This window comes from Spermophilus citellus (assembly GCF_964194105.1).
Source record: "Spermophilus citellus genome assembly, chromosome: 9".
In the NCBI taxonomy this organism is placed as follows: Eukaryota; Metazoa; Chordata; class Mammalia; order Rodentia; family Sciuridae; genus Spermophilus; species Spermophilus citellus.
In genome coordinates this window covers 102,156,322-102,177,459 of record NC_138191.1, presented here as the reverse complement: position 1 = coordinate 102,177,459, position 21,138 = coordinate 102,156,322, and the positions used below count along the sequence as shown (strand labels likewise).

The 21,138-nt window shown below is 37.2% G+C and overlaps 1 protein-coding gene across 1 annotated transcript; it reads right to left on the bottom strand.

Moving 5' to 3' along the window:
- Positions 1-877: 877 nt before the first annotated feature.
- Positions 878-20,394, bottom strand: LOC308655547 (selection and upkeep of intraepithelial T-cells protein 8-like; the record flags this gene model as incomplete). Its single annotated transcript, XM_081305618.1, has 7 exons — positions 878-948; positions 8,689-8,811; positions 11,288-11,422; positions 15,347-15,457; positions 16,183-16,461; positions 16,787-17,134; positions 20,316-20,394. The coding sequence occupies 7 exons, from the start codon at positions 20,392-20,394 to the stop codon at positions 878-880; spliced, it is 1,146 nt and encodes a 381-aa protein (XP_081161744.1).
- Positions 20,395-21,138: the final 744 nt, after the last annotated feature.

Here is a 21,138-nt window from a genome sequence, read left to right as displayed (position 1 = left end):
CAAAGAAACTTTGGTTGGGGTGGAAGGGAATTAAGATCCAAACCATAGCAGCTGATATGCTTTTACATCTTCTTTTAACTATAATCTCTTCTTCATCTTCCATTTAATTTTTTTAAAAAAACTTTAATGAAGAATTTGAGACATTGGTTGTGCAATCTTCTATGTGTATATTTTTCTGATTCCATATCTGTTATTGTATTATATTATTCTTTTTTTGATATATCCTAAAAATTGAAAATTGCAACAGAATTTTAGTCAGACTGTAGTTTTTACTTATTATTTATATATTTAGATAAGAAGACATAACAGGTAGTGTTTTTTCACACCTATAAAACTATAATCTATTGTTATCACTCTTTCTGCAATATTAAAAGTCATTGATATTCAGTGACTAAGGTTATGAATATATGGTAATCACTTCGTTCCCATGATGGGTTCTTTCCAGCTCTCACTTCACCCCATGAATACCAAAATCTGTGGAAATCCCTTATATAAAATCATTTAGGCAGATGGAAGGTGGAGCCACCCGGAGATCATCAAAGAAATCAGAGGCTTTCCTTGTGGGCCACCAGACTGAGCTCTGGACAAAGCACAAGGTCACCCCAGCACCCCCACAGCTCACCAAACACCCTACACAGGAAACAGACTGAATCCATCTTGGAAAACCTTACTCGCCATCTATCAGTGGGCGTGGCTACCAGCGCAGTTCTGCAGCTGATCAAGTATGTGGTTTCCAACTCCCCTACCTCCAGCTGAGATAACTCAAGATTTTTCTCACAAGCTTTTGGGGGACATAGCTATCAACGCAGAATAGCAATTGTACAGGCACCTGGTTTCCATCTCAGAGACTAAGAGTAGGGAGGCTCCAGGTAGAAGTTCAAGTCCTCTCACACTGGCTACCTCCACCACCCTGAGCACAGAGACTTAGCCAGGAATAGACAATTCCACCTATTGGAAGAAAAGAAAGCAGAGTTCTAAGAGACTTTTCTTTTTTTTTCTTTTTTTCTTTCTTTTCTTCTCTCTCTCTTCTCATCCATTCTCCTCTACCCTTCCGCCTCAGGTCCTCACAACCTCAACATATGTGAAACCAAGAACTTTGCATGAAATAGGACTTTAACAACTGAATCACCAGAATAATATAATATAGAGGAATTTCATATGCTCTAACTCCCCCCTTTTTTTCTTGTTATTTTCTTTCTCCCTCTCTCTTTTTTCTTACTTTCCTTGCTATTTTTTTCTTCTTTATCCATCTATCCCACTTTCAACCTCCTAACTTTTACTACTTATACATAGGGAAATTTTCTAAATACAGATAGGAGTTTGATTTTTTACATTCTTCTGTAAATTACCCATCTATTCATTAGAGTTCTCCTCCAAAGTTGCTAAGTTAGATTAACCCCATACCCTCACTCCTTTCCCCCTTAACATAACATCCTACACCTGACCCTAAGTCCTCTATACACCACCAGAAATGGTATGCCTTTTATGAAGCTAATGACTATATTTTAAATAATAATTGAAGCCAACATCTGTAGACATGGAGTCTAATTATAAATGTATTAATAATGAAAACTTGCTCATAGATGATGTACTATTGATATTGGGAACTGGTAACATTGTCTTTCTTCACAAAAGAGAGGTTTTGGAACTATACAAGAGCAATATGAAAATATAGGGGAAAAACATTAACACAACAGTTACAGAAAGCTGGAAGGAAACATGAGCAGTATGAAAAGACAAGGAAAGAAAGGACCACAAACAATGCAGGTCAATTCAACATTAGAAGAGGTAACATCTGCAGCAGAAGGAATGTCAGATAAAGATTTCAGGATATACAGGGTCAGATAATCTGGAGTCTCAAGGAAGACATTAGACAGTAAATGCAGACAATGAAAGATCACTTTGACAATGAATTACATAAACAAATCCAAGAAGCAAAAGATTAATTCTACAGGGAGATAGAGGTTATACCAAAAAAAAAAAAAAAAAAACCAGAAATCCTGGAAATAAAGAAAATAATAAACCAAATGAAAAACTCAAATGAGAGTATCACCAGCAAAGTAGAACACTTAGAAGATAGGATATCAGACAATGAAGACAAAGTATATCATTTGGAAAAGAACATAGACAGCTAAGTGAGACTGATAAGAAACCACGAGCAGAAATCCAAGAAATATGGTATAACACTAAAAGACCAAATTTAAGAGTTATTGGGATACAGGAAGTTATAGAGGTCCAAACCAAAGGAATGAGCAATCTGTTCAATGAAATAATATTTAAAAACTTTCCAAACATGAAGAATGAAACAGAAATCCAAATCCTAGAAGCCTACAGGACACCGAATGTGCAAAATCACAAAAAGATTCATACCAAGACACATTATAATGAAGATGCCCAACATACAGAATAAGGAGAGAATTTTAAAAGCCACAAGAGAAAGGAAGCAGACTACATTTAGGGGTAAACCAATTAGATTAATGGCTGATCTTTCAACACAGACCCTGAAAGCTAGAAGATCCTGGAACAACATATTTCAAACACTGAAAGATAATGGGTTCCAGCCAAGAATCTTGTATCCAGCAAAACTAAGCTTCAGGTTTGAAGATGAAATAAAAACCTTCCATGATAAAGAAAAGTTAAAAAAAGAATTTGCAGCTAGAAAACCAGCACTTCAAAACATCCTTGGCAAAACATTACATGAAGAGGAAATGAAAAATAACAATGAAAACCAACAGTGGGAGTAGTACAGTAAAGGAAAAACTAATCAAAGAGGAAAAACAAATCATGTTAAATAACAAAAATAAGCAAATGTGACTGGAAATACAAACCATATCTCAATAGTAACCCTAAATGTTAATGGCTTAAACTCACCAATCAAAAGATATAGGCTAGTAGACTGGATTAAAAAAAATCCAACAATATGCTGCCTACAGGAGACTCATCTGATAGAAAAAGACATATACAGACTGAAGGTGAAAGGTTGGGAAAAATTATACCACTCACATGGACCTCGGAAGCAAGCAGGGGTGGCCATACTCGCATCAAATTAAGTTGACTTCAAGCCAAAGTTAATCAAAAGGGATATAGAAGGACACTACATATTGCTCAAGGGAACCATTCACCAACAAGACAAAACAATCATTAATATATATGCCCCAAACAATGGTGCAGCTATGTTCATCAAACAAACTCTTCTCAAGTTCAAGAGTCAAATAGACCACAACACAATAATTATGGGTGATTTTAACACACCTCTCTCACCACTGGACAGATTTTCCAAACAAAAGTTGAATAAAGAAAATATAGAACTCAATAACACAATTAATAACTTAGACTTAAATGACATATATAGAACATATCACCCAACATCAAGCAGATGCACTTTTTTCTTAGCAGCTCATGGATCCTTCTTAAAAATAGACCATATACTATGTCACAGAGCAACTCTTAGCAAATAAAAGAGAGTAGAGATACTACCATGCATTTTTTCTGATCATAATGGAATGAAATTGGAAATCAATGATAAAATAAGGAAGAAAAATTCCTACATCACAATATGCTACAGAATAAACACTGGGTTAAGAAGACATCAAAGAGGAAATTTAAAAATTCTTAGAGGTAAATGAAAACTCAGACACAACATATAAAAATCTCTGGGATACTATGGAAGCAGTACTAAGAGGAAAATTCATTTCATGGAGTTCATTCCTTAAAAGAAGAAAAAGCCAACAAATAAATAACCTCACAATACATCTCAAAGCCCTAGAAAAAGAAGAAGAAATCAGCAGCAAACACAGTAGAAGGCAAGAAATAATTAAAATCAGAGCTAAAATCAATGAATCAAAACAAAAGAAACAATTGAAAAAATTGACAAAACTAAAAGTTGGTTCTTTGAAAAAAGAAATAAGATTGATAGACCCTTAGCTACACTAATGAAGAGAAGAAGAGAGAGAAGACAAATTACTAGCATATAGGATGAAAAGGCAATGTCACAATAGACACAGAAATAGAAAAAGAGGGAGTACTTCCAAATTCATTCTATGAGGCCAATATCACCCTGATTCCAAAACCAGATAAAGGCACCTCAAAGAAAGAAAACTTCAGACTAATATCCCTAATGAATATAGATGCAAAAATCCTCAGTAAAATTCTGGCAAATTGGATACAAAACACATCAAAAAGATCATGCACCATGATCAAGTGGGATTCATCCCCAGGATGCAAGGTTGGTTCAACATAGGGAAATCAATAAATGTAATTCTTCACATCAATAGACTTAAAGATAATAACCATATGATCATCTCGATAGATGACAAAAAAGCATTTGACAAAATATAGCACTGCTTTATGTACAATACCCTAGAAAAACTAGGGATAACAGGAACTTACCTCAATATTGTAAAAGCTATCTATGCTAAGCCTCAGGCCAGCATCATCCTAAGTGGAGAAAAACTGAAGGCATTCCTGCTAAAATCTGGAAGAAGACAGGGATGCCCTCTCTCACCACTTCTATTCAACCTGGTTCTTGAAACACTGGCCAGAGCAATTAGACAGATGAAAGAAATTAAAGGAATATATAGGAAAAAAATAACTTAAACTAGCATTATTTGCTGATGATATGATTCTACACCAAGAATACCCAAAAAACTCTATCAAGAAACTTCTAGAACTAGTAAATGAATTCAGAAAAGTGGCAGGATATAAAATCAACACCCATAAATCAAAGGCATTTCTATATATCAGTGACAAATCCTCTGAAAAAGGAAATGAGGAAAACTACCCCATTCACAATATACTAAAAAATATATAAAATAAAATACTTCGTAATCTGTTGAGAGCCACAGCTGAAGGGGCCCCAGCAAACTTCCAGCTGCCAGCTGATTGGCTCCTCTGTGGTGATGCTCATTGGGCTGTTTCCCTGCCCTTTCAGACCACGGAGCTGCTCATTGGGGGACTTTTTTTGGCTCCGCCCACAGGACCCAGCCAGCTGGCCACAAGAGCAGGAGGAGTGTGTGTGGGGGGGGTTGAGAGGCTTGTGGGAAGCTGGTGGTGGCAGTTGGGCTCTGAGGCAATTCCTGAAGAGCTCCTGTGGTGTGGTGTGTGTGTTCTAAAAATAAAGTTCGTTTCTGCTTGATAAGTGGCTCATGAATTGTGCCCAGCCAGACTGCAGCAGTAATCAACCTAACAAAAGAGGTGAAAGATCTTTACAATGAAAACTATGGAACCCTGAAGAGAGAAACAGAAGAAGACCTTAGAAGATGGAAAGATCTACCTTGCTCATGGATAGGCAGAATTAATATTATTAAAATGCCTAACTACCAAAAGCACTACACAGTTTAATGCAATTCCAATCAAAATCCCAAAGGCATTCCTCATAGAAATAGAAAAAGCAATCAGGAAATTCATCTGGAAAAATAAGAGACCCAGAATAGCTAAAGCAATTCTAAGCAGGAAGAATTAAACAGGTGGTATCACTAGACCAGACCTTAAACTATACTACAGAGCAATAATAACAAAAACAGCATGGTACTGGCATCAAAACAGGCTAGTAGGCCAATGGTACAGAATAGAGGACACAGAAATTAACCCACAAATATACATAATATATTAGATAAAGGTGTCAAAAGCATGCACTGGAGAAAGGATAGCATCTTCAACAAATGATGCTGGGAAAACTGGAAATCCATATGCAACAAAATGAAATTGAATCCCTATCTCTCACCATGCACAAAATTAACTCAAAATGGATCAAGGATCTAGGGATTAAACCAGAGCCTCTGAATCTAATAGAAGAAAAAGTAGGCCCTAGTCTTCATCATGTGGGGCTAGGCCCCAAATTCCTTAATAAGATGCCTATAGAACAAGAATTAAAACCAAGAATCAACAAATGGGATGGATTCAAACTAAAAAGTTTTTTCTCAGCAAAAAGAAATAATATGTGAGCTGAATAGGGAGCCTACATCCTGGGAAGAAATTTTTACCCCTCACACATCAGATAGAGCTCTAATCTCTAGAGAATATAAAGAGCTCAACAAGATAAGCACCAAAAAGAATAATAATAATAATCCAATAAATGGGCCAAGGACCTGAACAGACACTTCTCAGAAGAGGATATACAATCAATCAACAAATATATGAAAAAATGCTCATCATCTCTAGCAATCAGAGAAATGCAAATTAAAACTACTCTAAGATACCATCTCACTCCAGTAAGAGTGGCAGCCATTATGAAGACAAACAACAACAAGTGCTGGCGAGGATGCAGGGGAAAAGGCACACTCATACATTGCTGGTGGGACTGCAAATAGGTGCAACCAATTTGGAAAGCAATATGGAGATTCCTTGGAATGGAACCACCATTTGACCCAGCTATTCCTCTTCTTGGACTATACCCAAAGGACCTAAAAACAACATAATACAGGGACACAGCTGTAGGGCATAGCTGCCTGCTTCCTGGTCTTGAGGCTGCACATGTGGCTGGGATGGCTCCTGGCGATCAGCCAGGAGGAGGTGCTGTGGGCGGTGACGAAGGAGGCGGACTACCTCAGGATAGGTCCAGGACTCTTCCGCCCTCATGGATAGCTTGTGCCTTCCCTTAGAGACTATGGGACGAGTGTACACGTGAACTTGCTCCACCCTTCTGACCTTTATTCTGATTGGCTCCTGTGCAGTATATAAGCTGTGTGTACTTCCTTATTAAATGAGATCGTGCTTTGAGGTTCTCTTTGGCACGTCTGATTGTCCTCCCGGGAGGGAGGGCTGGGATGGGCGGCCAGTCGACCTTTACCTTTCTTGGCTTGTCTTGGTCGGGGCATGCTTTTCCTGCTTCTCCCACTGGTCAGGAGGAGACAGGGGCTAAAAACCCCGACACACAGCCACATCAATGTTTATAGCAGCACAATTCACAATAGCTTAACTGTGGAGCCAACCTAAATGTCCTTCAGTGGATGAATGGATAAAAAAAATATATGGCATTTATACACAATGGAATATTACTCAGCAATAAAAAAGAATAAGATCATGACATTTGCAGGTAAATGGATGGCATTACAGAAGATTATGCTAAGGGGAGTTAACCAATCCCAAAAGAACAAATGCCGAATGTCTTCTTTGATATAAGGGGGGTGACTCAAAATGGGATTGGGTAGGGAGAGCAAGGGAGGAAAATTACCTCTAGATAGGGAATAGGGGTGGGAGGGAAAGGGAGGGAGAAGGGGAATAGCATGGATTGTGAAAAGAGACCCTCATCACTGTACAAAATACATGTATGAAGATGTGAATTTGGTGTCAACATACCTTCTATATAATCAGAGATATGATAAATTATGATATAATGGTATATTAAGAATTGTAATGCAAAATAAATAAATAAATATTTAAAAAGAAAAAATAAAATCATTTAGTAACATAAATACTAAGCAGATAGTTATTATACTATATCATTTATAGACTAATGACAAAAATGTCTCTACGTGTTCAACACAGGCACAATTTTAAAAATATGTTTTTGATCTGCAGTTGTTTGAATCTATGAATGTGGACTTACAGATACAGAGGGCTAGTTATATTCTCAAATTCCTTTCTTCAAGTAGCCTTACTATACAACAGTAACATGACCTTTATTTTAAATTAATTTTTGAGTTCTAACTGAATTCTTTTACTTATATTTTATATATCATTAATATATTTTTAATATTCTGATTTCCATTTTGGAACAATTTTTCATAGACTTAACAGTCATAGTGCATTTTATAAATCCTTAACTGTTTGTTGCTTTTATTTATGAGAAATTATTTGAAATAGGTAAAATTGCGAACTCAAAAAATACCTTTCCTCTCATAATTCTATACACTTATTTTTTTTTCTTCTAACATCTATTGATACACATAATATAGTCAATGTTGATTTAATACTCGGCCCTTAGGGAAAATTTAACAGGAAAACTATGGATATTGCTTATGGCTTTATGAATTGCAGATTTATTATAAGAGGTGTCGGGGGAATCTCATATGTATGGACATGTTAACTCTCATTTCTATTAGAAACAACATTTTAGAAATAAAACGAGAGAATAAAATGAGTCATTTCCAACTTAATACCTACCACCTGGGATTCTCTGGCTGAACAGAAGTGTAGAATAGTGAACTTCCCTCAAGGAGGTGGAGTGAAGGAGGCCAAGGACATTTAAGTAGGATTAAATCTTAGAATTTTTTCAGTGAATTAAATATGTAAAAAAAAAAAGGGGGGGAGGGTAAGTTGATCTATCTAACACAAAATGTGCTTGGAGAGAACTGAATTGCATTCTTTTGGGAAGGGTGCCAGAAATAAGAGATGTCAACTCTGTCTACATAATAGGAGGAGAATGAAAAACTTGGGAAGCAGAATTATGATTCTGTGTCTTATTAGCTGAAAGACTGGGCAAAAGAAGCTGAGTCACTCTTTTATTTTAGACAGAATAGAAATAAGCTCACTCAGAGAGGGGCAGACTACAATTTGTCCAAAGAATATTAATGAATAGCTTCAGTAAACACATTTGGGGACTTAACCTTTCATCCTCTTGGGAAACAGGTGAAAACCTTGGCTACAAACAAGCTATAAAGTGGGGCCTTAGAAGGCAATGTAAAATAAATTTGTATTTATTTAAATTTGTATGAGGAAAAAGAGTCATGACTCTTCCTGTTCACTTACCTCTTAGACTCCATATTAGGTATCCAATTAGTATGGTGAAAAATACTGTCAGGATAGCTACTACAATTATTACATCTGTCATCCAGCTATTGTACAAGGAAAACAAAGGATCTGAAATAGAGACTGAGAAAGATGCAAAAATTAGGAAATATATGAGAATGAACTAGAGGGAAGGAATGTACAGGAATGACATTTAATATTAACTTTACTTGTACTTAGAATTTATCCTTTAGAATCATTATTTTACCACTTACAATGGACTAATTCAATTAATCCTTGAAACAGCTACATAAAATGAATTTTAAATATCCTTTTGTTACTCTCCTCTTTATCATCAACTTTGAGTTGACCTTGTAAGTGGATGAAAATTTGGGGAATATTGGGATGAGTAGAATGGATTTGGGGCACATACTGGAACTATATAACAACAAATTAGAAAACCTGGAAGAAATAAATAAATTAGAGGGAACACACATAACCTATCAAGACTGACTCTAGCCAAACAGATCATGATCAAGTAAACAGATTAAATCAATAATCAAAAAAGTCCCAACAAAGAGAATCTCAAGACCCTTTGGTTCAGAAGCGAATTATGCCACACAGTTAAAGAGTTAATACCCAACCCTTTTTAAATTTACTGTTTTTAGATACATGTGTCAGTATGGTACATTTTGACATATGAAGTGCAACCCATCCTTCTTATATTCTCCAAAAAGATGGAAGAAAAGGATAACTACCAAAGTCTTTGTTTTTTTAAGCCAGCATCACCAGATATTAAAGCCAGGAAAAAATACCACAAAAACAAAAAGAAACACAGGTCCATATTACTGATTAACACATTTGCAAAAGTCCCCAATGAAAAATTGAGGAAAGTGAATTCAACAGTACATTAAAAGAACAAAACTTTTCAACCAAGTGGGATTTATCCTGGGAAGCAAGAATGGGTTATGGGAAGCAAGAATCAGTATGATACACTGCATTAATAAAATTAATAATAATCATAAAATCATCCTATTATGTGCACAAAAAAGGATTTGACAAAATTCAACACCCTTTTTAAATTAAACCTGTCAACAAATTAGGTTTAGAAGGAACTTATTTTAACATACATGTGTTACAGATTACATCTGTTTGCAAATGTCATGATCCAACAAAATATAGACTACACATGCTTACCCACCCCTTCCAACACATATGCATGTACACACACACACACACACACACACACACACACATATACATTCAAACACACACACAAATGAATTCAGAAAATTCTCAGGATAAAAATAACCTACAAAAACCAGTTACATTTTTATATACTAAGTAACTCAAAAGGAAATAAAGAATTTAATACCATGTATGGCCATATAGAAAAAAAAAAACCTACAAGTAACACCATACTCAATGGTGAGAAATTGAAACTTTAAGAACTAAAATAAGGCAAAGATGCCACTGTCACCACTTCTATTCAGCATTTTACTGAAAGATAGGAATTCCATAGTACTTTCATGACTTCTATTCATCTTAGTCCTAATAAGTGCAATAAGGCAATAAAAAGAAATAAAATGCATCCAATTGGGAAGAAGGAAGTAAAATGGTGGAGGCATTCTGTGCCCTGGTCTCTCAGCTCCTTGCATTTCCTCCTACAAAATCTTCAAGAGTGAGAATTCACTTGATTGAAATGAAGATGTCCAGTGAACTTTGGCTTAGGTGCTCCATTCCCCGCCCCCAGTTGTAATTGGGTGCTTGTCTTTTTAATGTAAGTGTATTAATTTTCCTTTGACACTTAGGAATGGGGCTTTTTATTCATTGGTTTCAAAAGTTCTGAGGCAGGTCTATGCAAAGGCCTACCTAAGAAGAAGATGGAAAATGAGGCAACAGAGGGCCCCCTGCTGGTGACCACTGTAACTCTACAATTGTCCTTTATGATTTGGAAGCAATGCTTCAAATGAGACAAAAGTATTTCTGGTCAGTGATAAAACTGTCCTGCCTATACATTTCCCTTAGCCTCTACATGATGAAAAATTGTGTCAAAATCACATTTTTAATATAATTTAATATAATATGATTATATTACTTCATTAATTTTACCTCTAAATAATGACCATATTTCATAAACAATTGATCCACAGAAGGATTTCGGTTTCATAAACTTCCAGAAATTGCATTCAAATTTTGGGTGTATATTAGTATTGGAGCTGGAAGGAGAATATTTATATTTGACATTGTATTTTAATGTAGATTCTAAGACGCAAATGGATAAGAAATTTTGACTCGAAGTCATGGATGTTCACCAACAAGGAAGTGAATCCCCCCAAATATTTAAAAAGTGACTAGATTCAACCCTATTTTCTGAAGCCAATATGTAGCAGAAGGAGATCTGTCCCCTGTACTGTTGAAAACAGTCAGAGCAGCTTTTGTCCTTAACACCCACAACAACTTCAATGTTGGAATTTGATCCTCTGAGATGCCACCCAGACCACAGTTCCTCCTGGTGCTGATGAAAGCCTCACATAGGCTTGACTGAGCAATACCAAGAGGTAGATTTTAAGGAAAATAAGAGCAACCAAGAGCATCCACCACTACTAACCCCACTTACCTCTAATCCGGAATCGCACATACACAGTAAGAAGTGTCACAGAACAGATCATGCAAAACAGGAATTGAGCAGTCATTGAGTTCAACCCACGAAGACATTGAGGAGGACCTGTAAATAGACATTTACATATACCCTCTAGAAGAGAGAGAGTTAAACATTTTTTCATATATTTGTGTATGGTTTGTATTTCTTCTGTAAAGTGTCTGTTCAGTTCCTTAGCCCATTTATTGATTGGGTTATTTGTTTTTTTGGTGTTAAGTTTTTTGAGTTTTTTATATATCCCAGAGATTAATGCTTTATCTGAGGTGCATGGGGTAAAGATTTTCTTCCAATTAGCGAAATGCAAATCAAAACTACATTAAGATTTCATCTGTCTTCAGTCAAAATGGTAATCACCAAGAATACAGGCAACAATAAATGTTGTCAAGAATGTGGAGAAAAAGGTACACTCATACTTTGCTGGTAGGACTGAAAATTGGTGCTACCATTATAGAAAGCAATATGGAGAGTCCTCAGAAAACTCAGATGGAATCACCATTTGACCCAGCAATCCCACTCCTCAGTTTATACCCAAATGGCTTAAAATCAGCATACTAGAGTGATGCAACCATGTCAATGTTTATAGAAGTTCAATTCATGATAGCTAAACCTAGGTGTTTTTCAATAGATGAATGGATAAAGAAAATGTGGTATACATATTCAATGGAATATTACTCAGCTTTAAAGAAAAATGAATTTATGATATTTGCTAGTAAATGGATGGAGTTGGAGAATTTCATGTTAAGTGAAATAAGCCAATCCCAAAAAACCAAAGGCCCAATGTTTTCTATAATATGTGGATGCTAATTCACAATAGGGTTGTGGTACTCGGGAAGAATAGAGTTACCTTAAATTAAGTAGAGGGGAGTGAAGGGAGGGAATGGCAGGGACATGAGGATAAGAAGAATAGTAGAATGAAACAGCTATATTACTTTATGTATACATATATATGACTATATTACCAATATGATTCTACAACATGTACAATTAGAAAAATTAGAAATCATACTCCATCTTTGTATGATATATCAAAATGCATAAATGCATTTTACCATCATGCATAACAGTAAAAACAGCTTTTTTTTAAAGAGAGTTAGATTAACAAAGAGGAATATGGGAATCTGGGGCATCTCTAGCCTGAGGACAACTGTCTGAAAAAGCAGGAGTTATTGTCCCATGCCATCTCAACTTAGGGCTTACTTAGTCTGTGAGTTTGGTTTGTAGATGGTGGCAAGTCCCATTAGACTAGGTGTGCAGATCCTGTAGAGCTAGGAGGTGTGTTCTTTCCTAATTTGTACCACCTACTTCAGCAGAAAATTAACTTGGCTGGGATAACTAGATTCCTAGAGATTCTGAAGATTCCTAGAGATTCTGAAGATTCAGGCTTCGACAGGGTAGCTGTGCCAAAACTGACCTGGCTAAAAGAAAGAATTTCCTAGGATCCACAGACTCAGGGACCAGGAAAGATCTGGCTTCTTAAATGGTAAAAGAAACACACTTCATACCTCTGACCTTAAATGCCCTGTCCAGGTACTCATGGTTACAAGCTAAACAGACATGGTGAAAATGTTTTCCCACTAAATTATTTATCTCTGAAACATTTAATCTTTGATTTATATCACCTTCCAGAAAAGAATGACTCCAAAATAGTTTTTGTAAAGCTTAATTATCTATAGAGTTCACAAGTAGTTTCAGAGAACTCAAGTCTCTAAAATACTTTCATGGGAAAAACAGAGAAGGCTGGTTTCAGAATTAGACATATTGTGTGGAAGTGATTTTGACATCCAAAGGCAATAAATTTCACACAATCACTATGAATTAGACTGTCTCATGACTCAATGACCTCCCCAAACATTAAGATGTAAAAGAACAGCCAAGGGCAGTGGCACATGCCTATAATCCCAGTGGCTTGGGAGGCTGAGGCAGGAGAATTTCAAGTTCAAAGCCAGCCTCAGCAAAAGTGAAGTGCTAAGCAACTCAGTGAGACACTGTCTCTAAATAAAATACAAAATAGGGCTGGAGATGTGGCTCAGTGGTCAAGTGCCCCTGATTTAAATCCCCAGTACCCTCCCCAAAAAATTATATACTGACAAGATTAATTTATCACTGAATAGTTTAATGTAGAAGTTGAATCAATTTCATTTAGATTGGACTATTTCCTTTACTTCTTAATTGATATTATCATATTTGATTGATTTTTAGGATTCTGATTCTTTTAAACCTTTCGAATCTTTGCACAGAAATCATCACTCTTGCCCTTGTTTTCTTTCTACTCAATTTTGTTGTGTTTTTAGGAGGAAAGTCAGTCTCAGTGTGAGACTTAGTTCTGAAGGTCAAAGAAACTTCCCTTGGCAAATCAGAAACTGACCCAGAGGCTGGCTTCCAGTGCTTCAGCACAAGGCACTTGCTTCTGAGTCCCTTGGAATAGCTCACAACTTCTCCACGGCACTGCTGACCTCACCATGAGTGGGGAAAAGAGCCACACAATCATGTAGGCAGCTGAGTAGAGACACAGAGAACCAGTGGTGGCACCTAAAATACAGCACACCCCTCTGAGAGATGTGTGATCCCTGTTTGAAAGGGTGTCCAGGAGGAGCATCTGGAGCTGGATCAAGAGGGAAGACAGTGAGAGATCCTCAGGCCCTGAGTGTGGATGCACCACCAGAAGCTGTGAGGGAAAAGAGAGGTCCAGACCTAGTGGCTGGGCAGCTTTCCTTACTTAAAACATCAACAGTACCTCTCACCAATGCTCATAAAGCATCTCTGGGTAGATAAGAAGTCCTGTGGCTGGATTTCACCTTGGCACTGAAAACACAAACCCAGATGGCCTTAAAACTCCTTAACTTAGAGATGGAAGTCACTATTGAACAAATCCATCCATAATAAACTTGGTTCCAGAGATGGTGAGTCCCGTGCAAAGTGTTCACTGGGCTGACCTTTGCACTTTGCTTTTAAGTATGAGTAGAAGCTCAGGGTTCTTCCTGGAGGACACAGCCTCTTGCACAAGGATGGGGCATTAGTGTCTGGTGTGAGTGGATCATCAGGGGCTCTCCTCTAGGGTGCAGGGCCAGAGCCACTCTGTGCCCTCACAGCTCCCACTGTGACTGGCCCATGTGAGAGTATGTGGTTCACAGGCCGGTGGCATTAGAGTATTTTCTAATATTATTCTACAAAATAATGGGGTCTTTACAAAATAAGGGTGTAGTTTCTTAACAAGGTAATGGCATCTTTGACATTTCACATCACTTCATTTCTACTCTGAAAATTCTAGAAACATAAGACTTTCATGTGACTTCTGTTGGGTGAAGAAGCAACATTATTTTGTTTGTTTCTGTGGTTTATTTTCAGTCCATGAGATGGTCTGTTAATATCTGTCCTGTTGACACTCAGGCACAGCTCCTCTTTCCACATTTTAGCAGTTACCTGATGAATTTAAGCCACCTAATATCACTGTGTAGGGCAGAATGTGCTATGGCTATGCAAAACTGAGAGGCCCACAACACATGGGTCGGAGAGGCAGCCGGACACATTAAAACCGCACATACTTTCTCTCCTTCTTGCTTTTTTGTTGTTTGCTTTTTTATGTTAATTTTGTCTCCAGCATAATTTCCCACTCTAGTAAAAACAACTTTCCTAATATTGTGCAAGCTTAGGATAACAGAACTCTTACTTCTTCCTTTGGAGAAACTATGGATTATTTCTTAAAAGAGGGAAGGACTCCTTCAATTTTCAGTGTTCATTTTTTTACTCCTTTAATACCCTGAAGGGGTACAGAAGTAACCATGGGTCTGAAAACATCAGGAGACATCTATACTGACCTCATCCCCAAAAAGAAGCCTTGTCTTGGGAAGTCCATAGTTAAGAGGTGTCAAGCTCAACATTTCTAAACTGGAAAATAAGCCACAAATCTTCCCATGTGACACATGATATTGGAAGACAAACGTCATTCAGCTTTGCCTACATATGATTTAGCCATCAAGCTAAAGCCATTAACAATCACCCCCTTGTTGCATCAGTTACCTGTTTCTGTGGAAAAGGAAAGGCCCAAGGAGACCAACAACAAAAAAAACAATATACATGGAACATAAATTATAAGATTCATTACAAGGTCGTCCTTATTAAAGAGGGCACCTGAAAGAGAGGACAGAAATGACATCCATGAAGTGACATCTGAAGGTACATTTGCCCCACTCACTACCTTGCTCCTATAATCAATCCTCATTTCTCCTTAGAGGTATTACCTAAGGGTTCCTTTGTTGCACACAGGGAACATCCTTCTCCTGACTGGCCTTTGACATCCATCCACAATGACTCCAAGAAGTGAGCAATAAGCAAATAACCAGTGTGCTTTAGATCCACATTTTGCTTACTCCTGATTCTATTGGCATCTCTCAACATCTAATTATCAATAACCAAAATAATCTCTCTTGTTTGTTGAATTTTCATGAATTTTAAAATAGTAGTACTCATGCTAAATATTGCATGACAGTAGGCAAAGGTTTTTCCTGCTGCTAAAAATTTAAGATTCACAAAAAATCATGAAATATGATAGTATTCATTTCTAAGATAAAAAAAACATAGATCAGAAAGATCAATGACATCCTTTAAGTAACTGAGCTAGAATTCTGTTAAACTGACACATAAATAGGGTCTAATGAAACAATGAACATTAAAAGCCTTTAAAGCTCAATGTATGTTTCAATTGTGATTTGTCATTGTTCTTGTAATATTTTCTTCTAAATCCTTCTTCTAAGCATCTGATAACATCCATATTACCAAAACCCATAACAATGATAAAGAGTCACATTCAAAGGGTGTTTGTGAATGTAGTAAGTTGCTAAAGATGGAACACTCACTTGCTAGGATGATACTTGTTCGTTTCTCTTCCCCTGTTTCAGGGTTGCAAACATAGCACATAATGCTCTCTGACCGGTTTCTGAGGAGAAGAGTCATCTTCATGTGGAACAATCTGGCTCCATCCTGTGAGTAGGATTTTGATGAATGTGGAACGACCTCTCCCCTGCTGTTTCTCCAATCCATTTGGGGCTGTGGAAACCACCCTCCCGAGTTACACTCCACCACGAGTCCATCACTAACAGGAACCTGGACATGAATCTGTGTCTCCAAGCCAAGTGCTGATGGAAATGAGAAAGAACCATCAGACAGTTATTGTATTGAGGCTGGATTGGCAAGTTGAAAGGAAGAAGTCTCAATCATGTGTACTGCAATTTAAAATTCGTAAATCAAATCTACATTCCATTTGCAAGTCAGATCAACTGATCACTCTGTAATGTCTATTCACTGCAGAGTGTATTTTTGCAGTAGATATACGAGACTTATAATACTTGAAACTTTTTAGAATATTAAAAAATAAATAAGAAGCATTGAGATAATTTTCCTCATATTTCAGCTTATTGTGTCAAAAGAGCTTTGTTGTACAACGTTCCACAAACAACATACCTGCCACGCTTAGGTTCATGCCGGCTGCATCACTGAAGTCAGTATCTTTAAATGAACACCTGTATGGTCCACCATCAGAAATGCTGACATTATGAATTTTGAGGGTCACTTTACCCTTCCCCATGGCCTCTTTCACAAACTCTGTACGATTTACATATTCAGGGGCAGCTTCTCCATTTACTTCATGACCGCCTCTGTATAGGTAAACAAGCTGGGAATTGTCACCCTTGAGCCAGCGTACCTCCATGTGCTCTGCACTTTGTGGTGGGGACAACTGGCAGCTGAGAGCAGCCTGTCCTCCTACTCTAGCCACCAAGTGCCCTTTGGGAACAGTCACCATCAGTTTCTCTGTGGAGGAAGAAAGAAAACCAAAATAAGTCATAAACCAGTAACAACCCTGTTGCTAGACACTACTTGGAAGGACACACAAAATTCTGCCCAGCAGACCTAAGCTGATCTAAATGTCCAGCTCTGATCACATTCCTTCAGCTTAAACCAATATTTTATTTTTTGGAAAAACCAATGCTACTTCATTAGACTTTCAAAACTATATTCATTTGGCAGATTCTGGGAGATGGAAGAGTAGGAAGCACCAGCAACCTGACTCCCCAAACAACCGTATGGGTAGCATCTATCTTGTGTAAATATTTGGAAAACTCTAGAGCCTATTTAAGTCTCACAACTTAAATAGGCTCCAGAAAAATTGTTTAATGAGTATAGAGTTTCAGATTCACAAGATGAAAAGTCCTCTATCAATAGATGATGAGGATAGTTTTACAACCTAATGAATGTATCTAATGCCATTTAACTATACACGTAAAAGGGTTAGGATTATAGATTTTATGTTATGTGTATTTTCCTACAATAGAAAATTAGAAAGCATATTAATTTAATCTTTATCTCTTATAATCTCTATTATTTTACAGCATGTTTCTGAGAGTAGGAAAAACAGTAGAGTACATCATCAATAATAGAAATTTAACAATGCTTTGCAGCTAAAACCATTTGAGCAAAATTTAGGATTTTTATGTAGTATTGCTGGGACGAAAATTATTGTTCCAAAATTTTTACTTGGAAGGCACTTCATACGTATATAAAAGAATCTCAAATATTCATATGGATTTCCTTTAAAAATTTTTTTAGTTGTAGATGGACACAATACCTTTATTTATTTTTATGTGGTGCTGAGGATCAAACCCAGTGCCTCAAGCGTGCAAAGCAAGTGCCCTACTACTGAGATACAACCCCAGCCCTAAATTTCCTTTTTAGAAGGAAGAAAAAGTGATAAGACACAGAACTTTAGGGGAGAGCAAATACATTTTTAGCTTGACACACTCACTATAAAAGAACATTGTTTTGATTTTTGTATGGGAATAAGAAAAATTACTAGCCTAAATAAAAACTTTAATAGAATATCTAATTAAAAATAAACAAAAAATGAGAATTAATCATAAGTTAACATTGGTAATTTAACAGCTAGAATAACAATAGGTATATTAGGCAAAATAAAATGTGAAATCAAAGCATTCAACAGAAAATGAGGATATTAAAGTTATGGTAACACATATTTTAAAGATTTCACTGAAATTATTGTTAAATGTATAAAGACTTCAAAAATACAAGAATTGCTTTACAAAAATAAAAAGAGGAGATTTTTAGTAAAACTTTTCAATGAGCAAATCTAATAGAACCTGATTTCAGCAGAACCTCATTTCTTCCAAGGAAAACAACCTAAATAACGGCCTGACTAGACTTTCACTGTCCAAGCAAATCTACACAGAGCACCAAGGAGCACTCTCAGAACTGCTTTCAGTGTGTGGTGCCTTCAGTGCAACGATGCCCTGTGGGTATGGATCTAGGAGGTAGTGTGAGGAGCAAGGAGTCAGTGACAACCAGATGTATCCTCCGTCGCATATGCTCCATTAACCATCTCACAGAAGTCAAACTCTGTCTTTTTTCCTCCGTCTCTATTTTCATTACAATCTCCTCCCATCTTTTCCAAGTAAATCCCTTTAGGCAATTTTGACCACATATAACTCTGTTTAGTATATTTTTGCATCTGCTACCATGGAGACAATTCTTTCATTGAAGCTCACGACAGTGTTCCTCTCTCAACTTGAGGTCACAGCTAGGTCATTTGATAGCTCTAAGCCATTGGTACATTCTTGATATAAAGCCTAATGATTTTTCAATATTTACAAATCATTTTTGTACCTCCAACCATAAAATACATCATTTTAGAAAGTTATTTTATTGGGCTATCTTTGTTACTTTGACCTCAAGATTTTGTTACAAAAATTGGTTATTTTTTTCTAAATTTGTAATAGTATGAAAAAGCTTAAATAGAAAGAGAAGTATATATTCAATAGAGTTAATAACACAACTCTAAAACTGACCTAACAGAGTTTCTTTGGGGTAATTTATATGCATATATATAAAATATATATATAATTTTTAATATAAATTTATATGTATTTATGTATATTTATAAATATATAAATTTATATATAAATTTTTAACATTTCTTTTTTATTCTTTTTTAGAATTCATATCACATTATTTAACTGTTCTTAAATTTTATCTACTCTTTTTTCATTAGGCCCCATAGCATATTAATTATAGTTGTTCTAAAGTCGTGGTCTGATAATTCCCACATCCCCATCATATCTGAATCTGGTTTGCTCTCTCTCTCTTCAAATTATGGATTTGCATTTTAGTATATCTTGCAATTTTTTGTGGAAAGCCAAATATAGTGTATGAGTAAGAGAAATTCTGGTGAAAGCTTTTTAGTGATGAGGTGACAGAGTTTGGGGGGAGGAGAAGCATGCTGTGGTTCTCTGGTTAGATTTCAGTTTGGGTGAGCCTGTGCTCTTGGGCAGTGAGCTTCCTGAGTGCTTCTCTGCATGCTGCCCCCTCTTAAGTGGGACAGGATGGATAGAGGACCCTGGAGTTAGATATTTCCTTTCCCCCAAGTTACTTAGGTCATGGAACTCCAAAAGGTTGGGCTCTGGCAAAATAGTTTCTCTTAAAGACAGTACTAATTTAAGACAAGTATGTACCAGAATTATTACTTTTCTCTTCTCCTTACTAGAAGCACAAAGAAATTTTCTCCAATTATTTACTGTAAGAACCTAGTGGAAACCCTGGAGGTAAAAAGCATAAATGTCCTGCCTGCCATGGGTTTCACTGGAGTCTTTGGCTCAGACAGGCCCACACCTAACCTCTAGCAATTGAAGAATTACAGTTTAGATTTTCCTATCCTGGTACTGATTTCCCCAGAGATTTCTGCTTATGGATTTCTGCTCTAGTACATTTCTGCGCATGTCTGTCTCTCTGATTTGGGGATCAATGGTTTTTCCTGTCATCTCACTTTTCATGGATCTAAGAAGATTTGCTGATTTTCATTTGTTTATCAATCTTTCTCTTGATATTCCAATGAAGTGTTAACTTTAAGCTCCCCCCAAAAGTTAACAGGACATTAGATTTTTTCTACAGTTGAGACTGATGTGGAAGAAGTAGATGTTCTTACCTGAAGTTAATGTCATCATTTGCAAGAGAATCAAGCACATACAGTATCCAGAAAAGTAGGAGGATGTAGGCTCCATCATATCTGGAAAAAAGACTGGAATAAGTACACAAATTGTGAGATATAATGTAGAGATTGCATGAATATATAAGATTTAATCAAGATTATAGGAGTTACTAAAATGGCGGCGGGAAGGGAGTGAGCCGCTCTGTGTGTTGCTGCGTCTTAAAAGAAAAAGTAAAGATCATTAAAGGAGATCTGTCGACAAAGACTAAGCACCGTGTCAAGAAAGGGGCCTAGGTGGAGTGAATCCGTCAGGACTCCAGCCAAGGTGGAGTGAGTCCATCACGACTCCAGCGTGAGCAGTAAGGCTGCAGCCCCCGAGCTGCCCGGCTCTCTCTGCCCCTTTGCCTTCTCCTCTCCGCCTTTCCGCTTTGCTTCTCCCCTGCCGTCTATCCTCCCATGCTCACTCCCTAAATCTGGACCTCAATTTCTTTCCCCCGCCCAGTCTCATGTGCCCAGTCACCTGGCCCGAGGCGCTACCTCCCCTCCCCCAGCCCGCACCCCCTCCCCGGGGGTCCTGAAGGCCGCAGCTGGGCCACTGCCGCAGCCGCTGTTTCCTGCGGAGCACCTTAGAGCAGACTCTTCACTGTGCGAGTGAGACGCCGACCCGCTGAGTAAAATGGAACAGCTGATGAGTGACAATTTAAAATCTAAGTGATCCAACATGGCGGCGGACGTGGAGAGATCAAGTCTCTAACCCCTTCAGCTGTGCGGGCATAGGAAGAAGTAAACTATCAAAATGCTGTTTGCTCAGGACCACTAG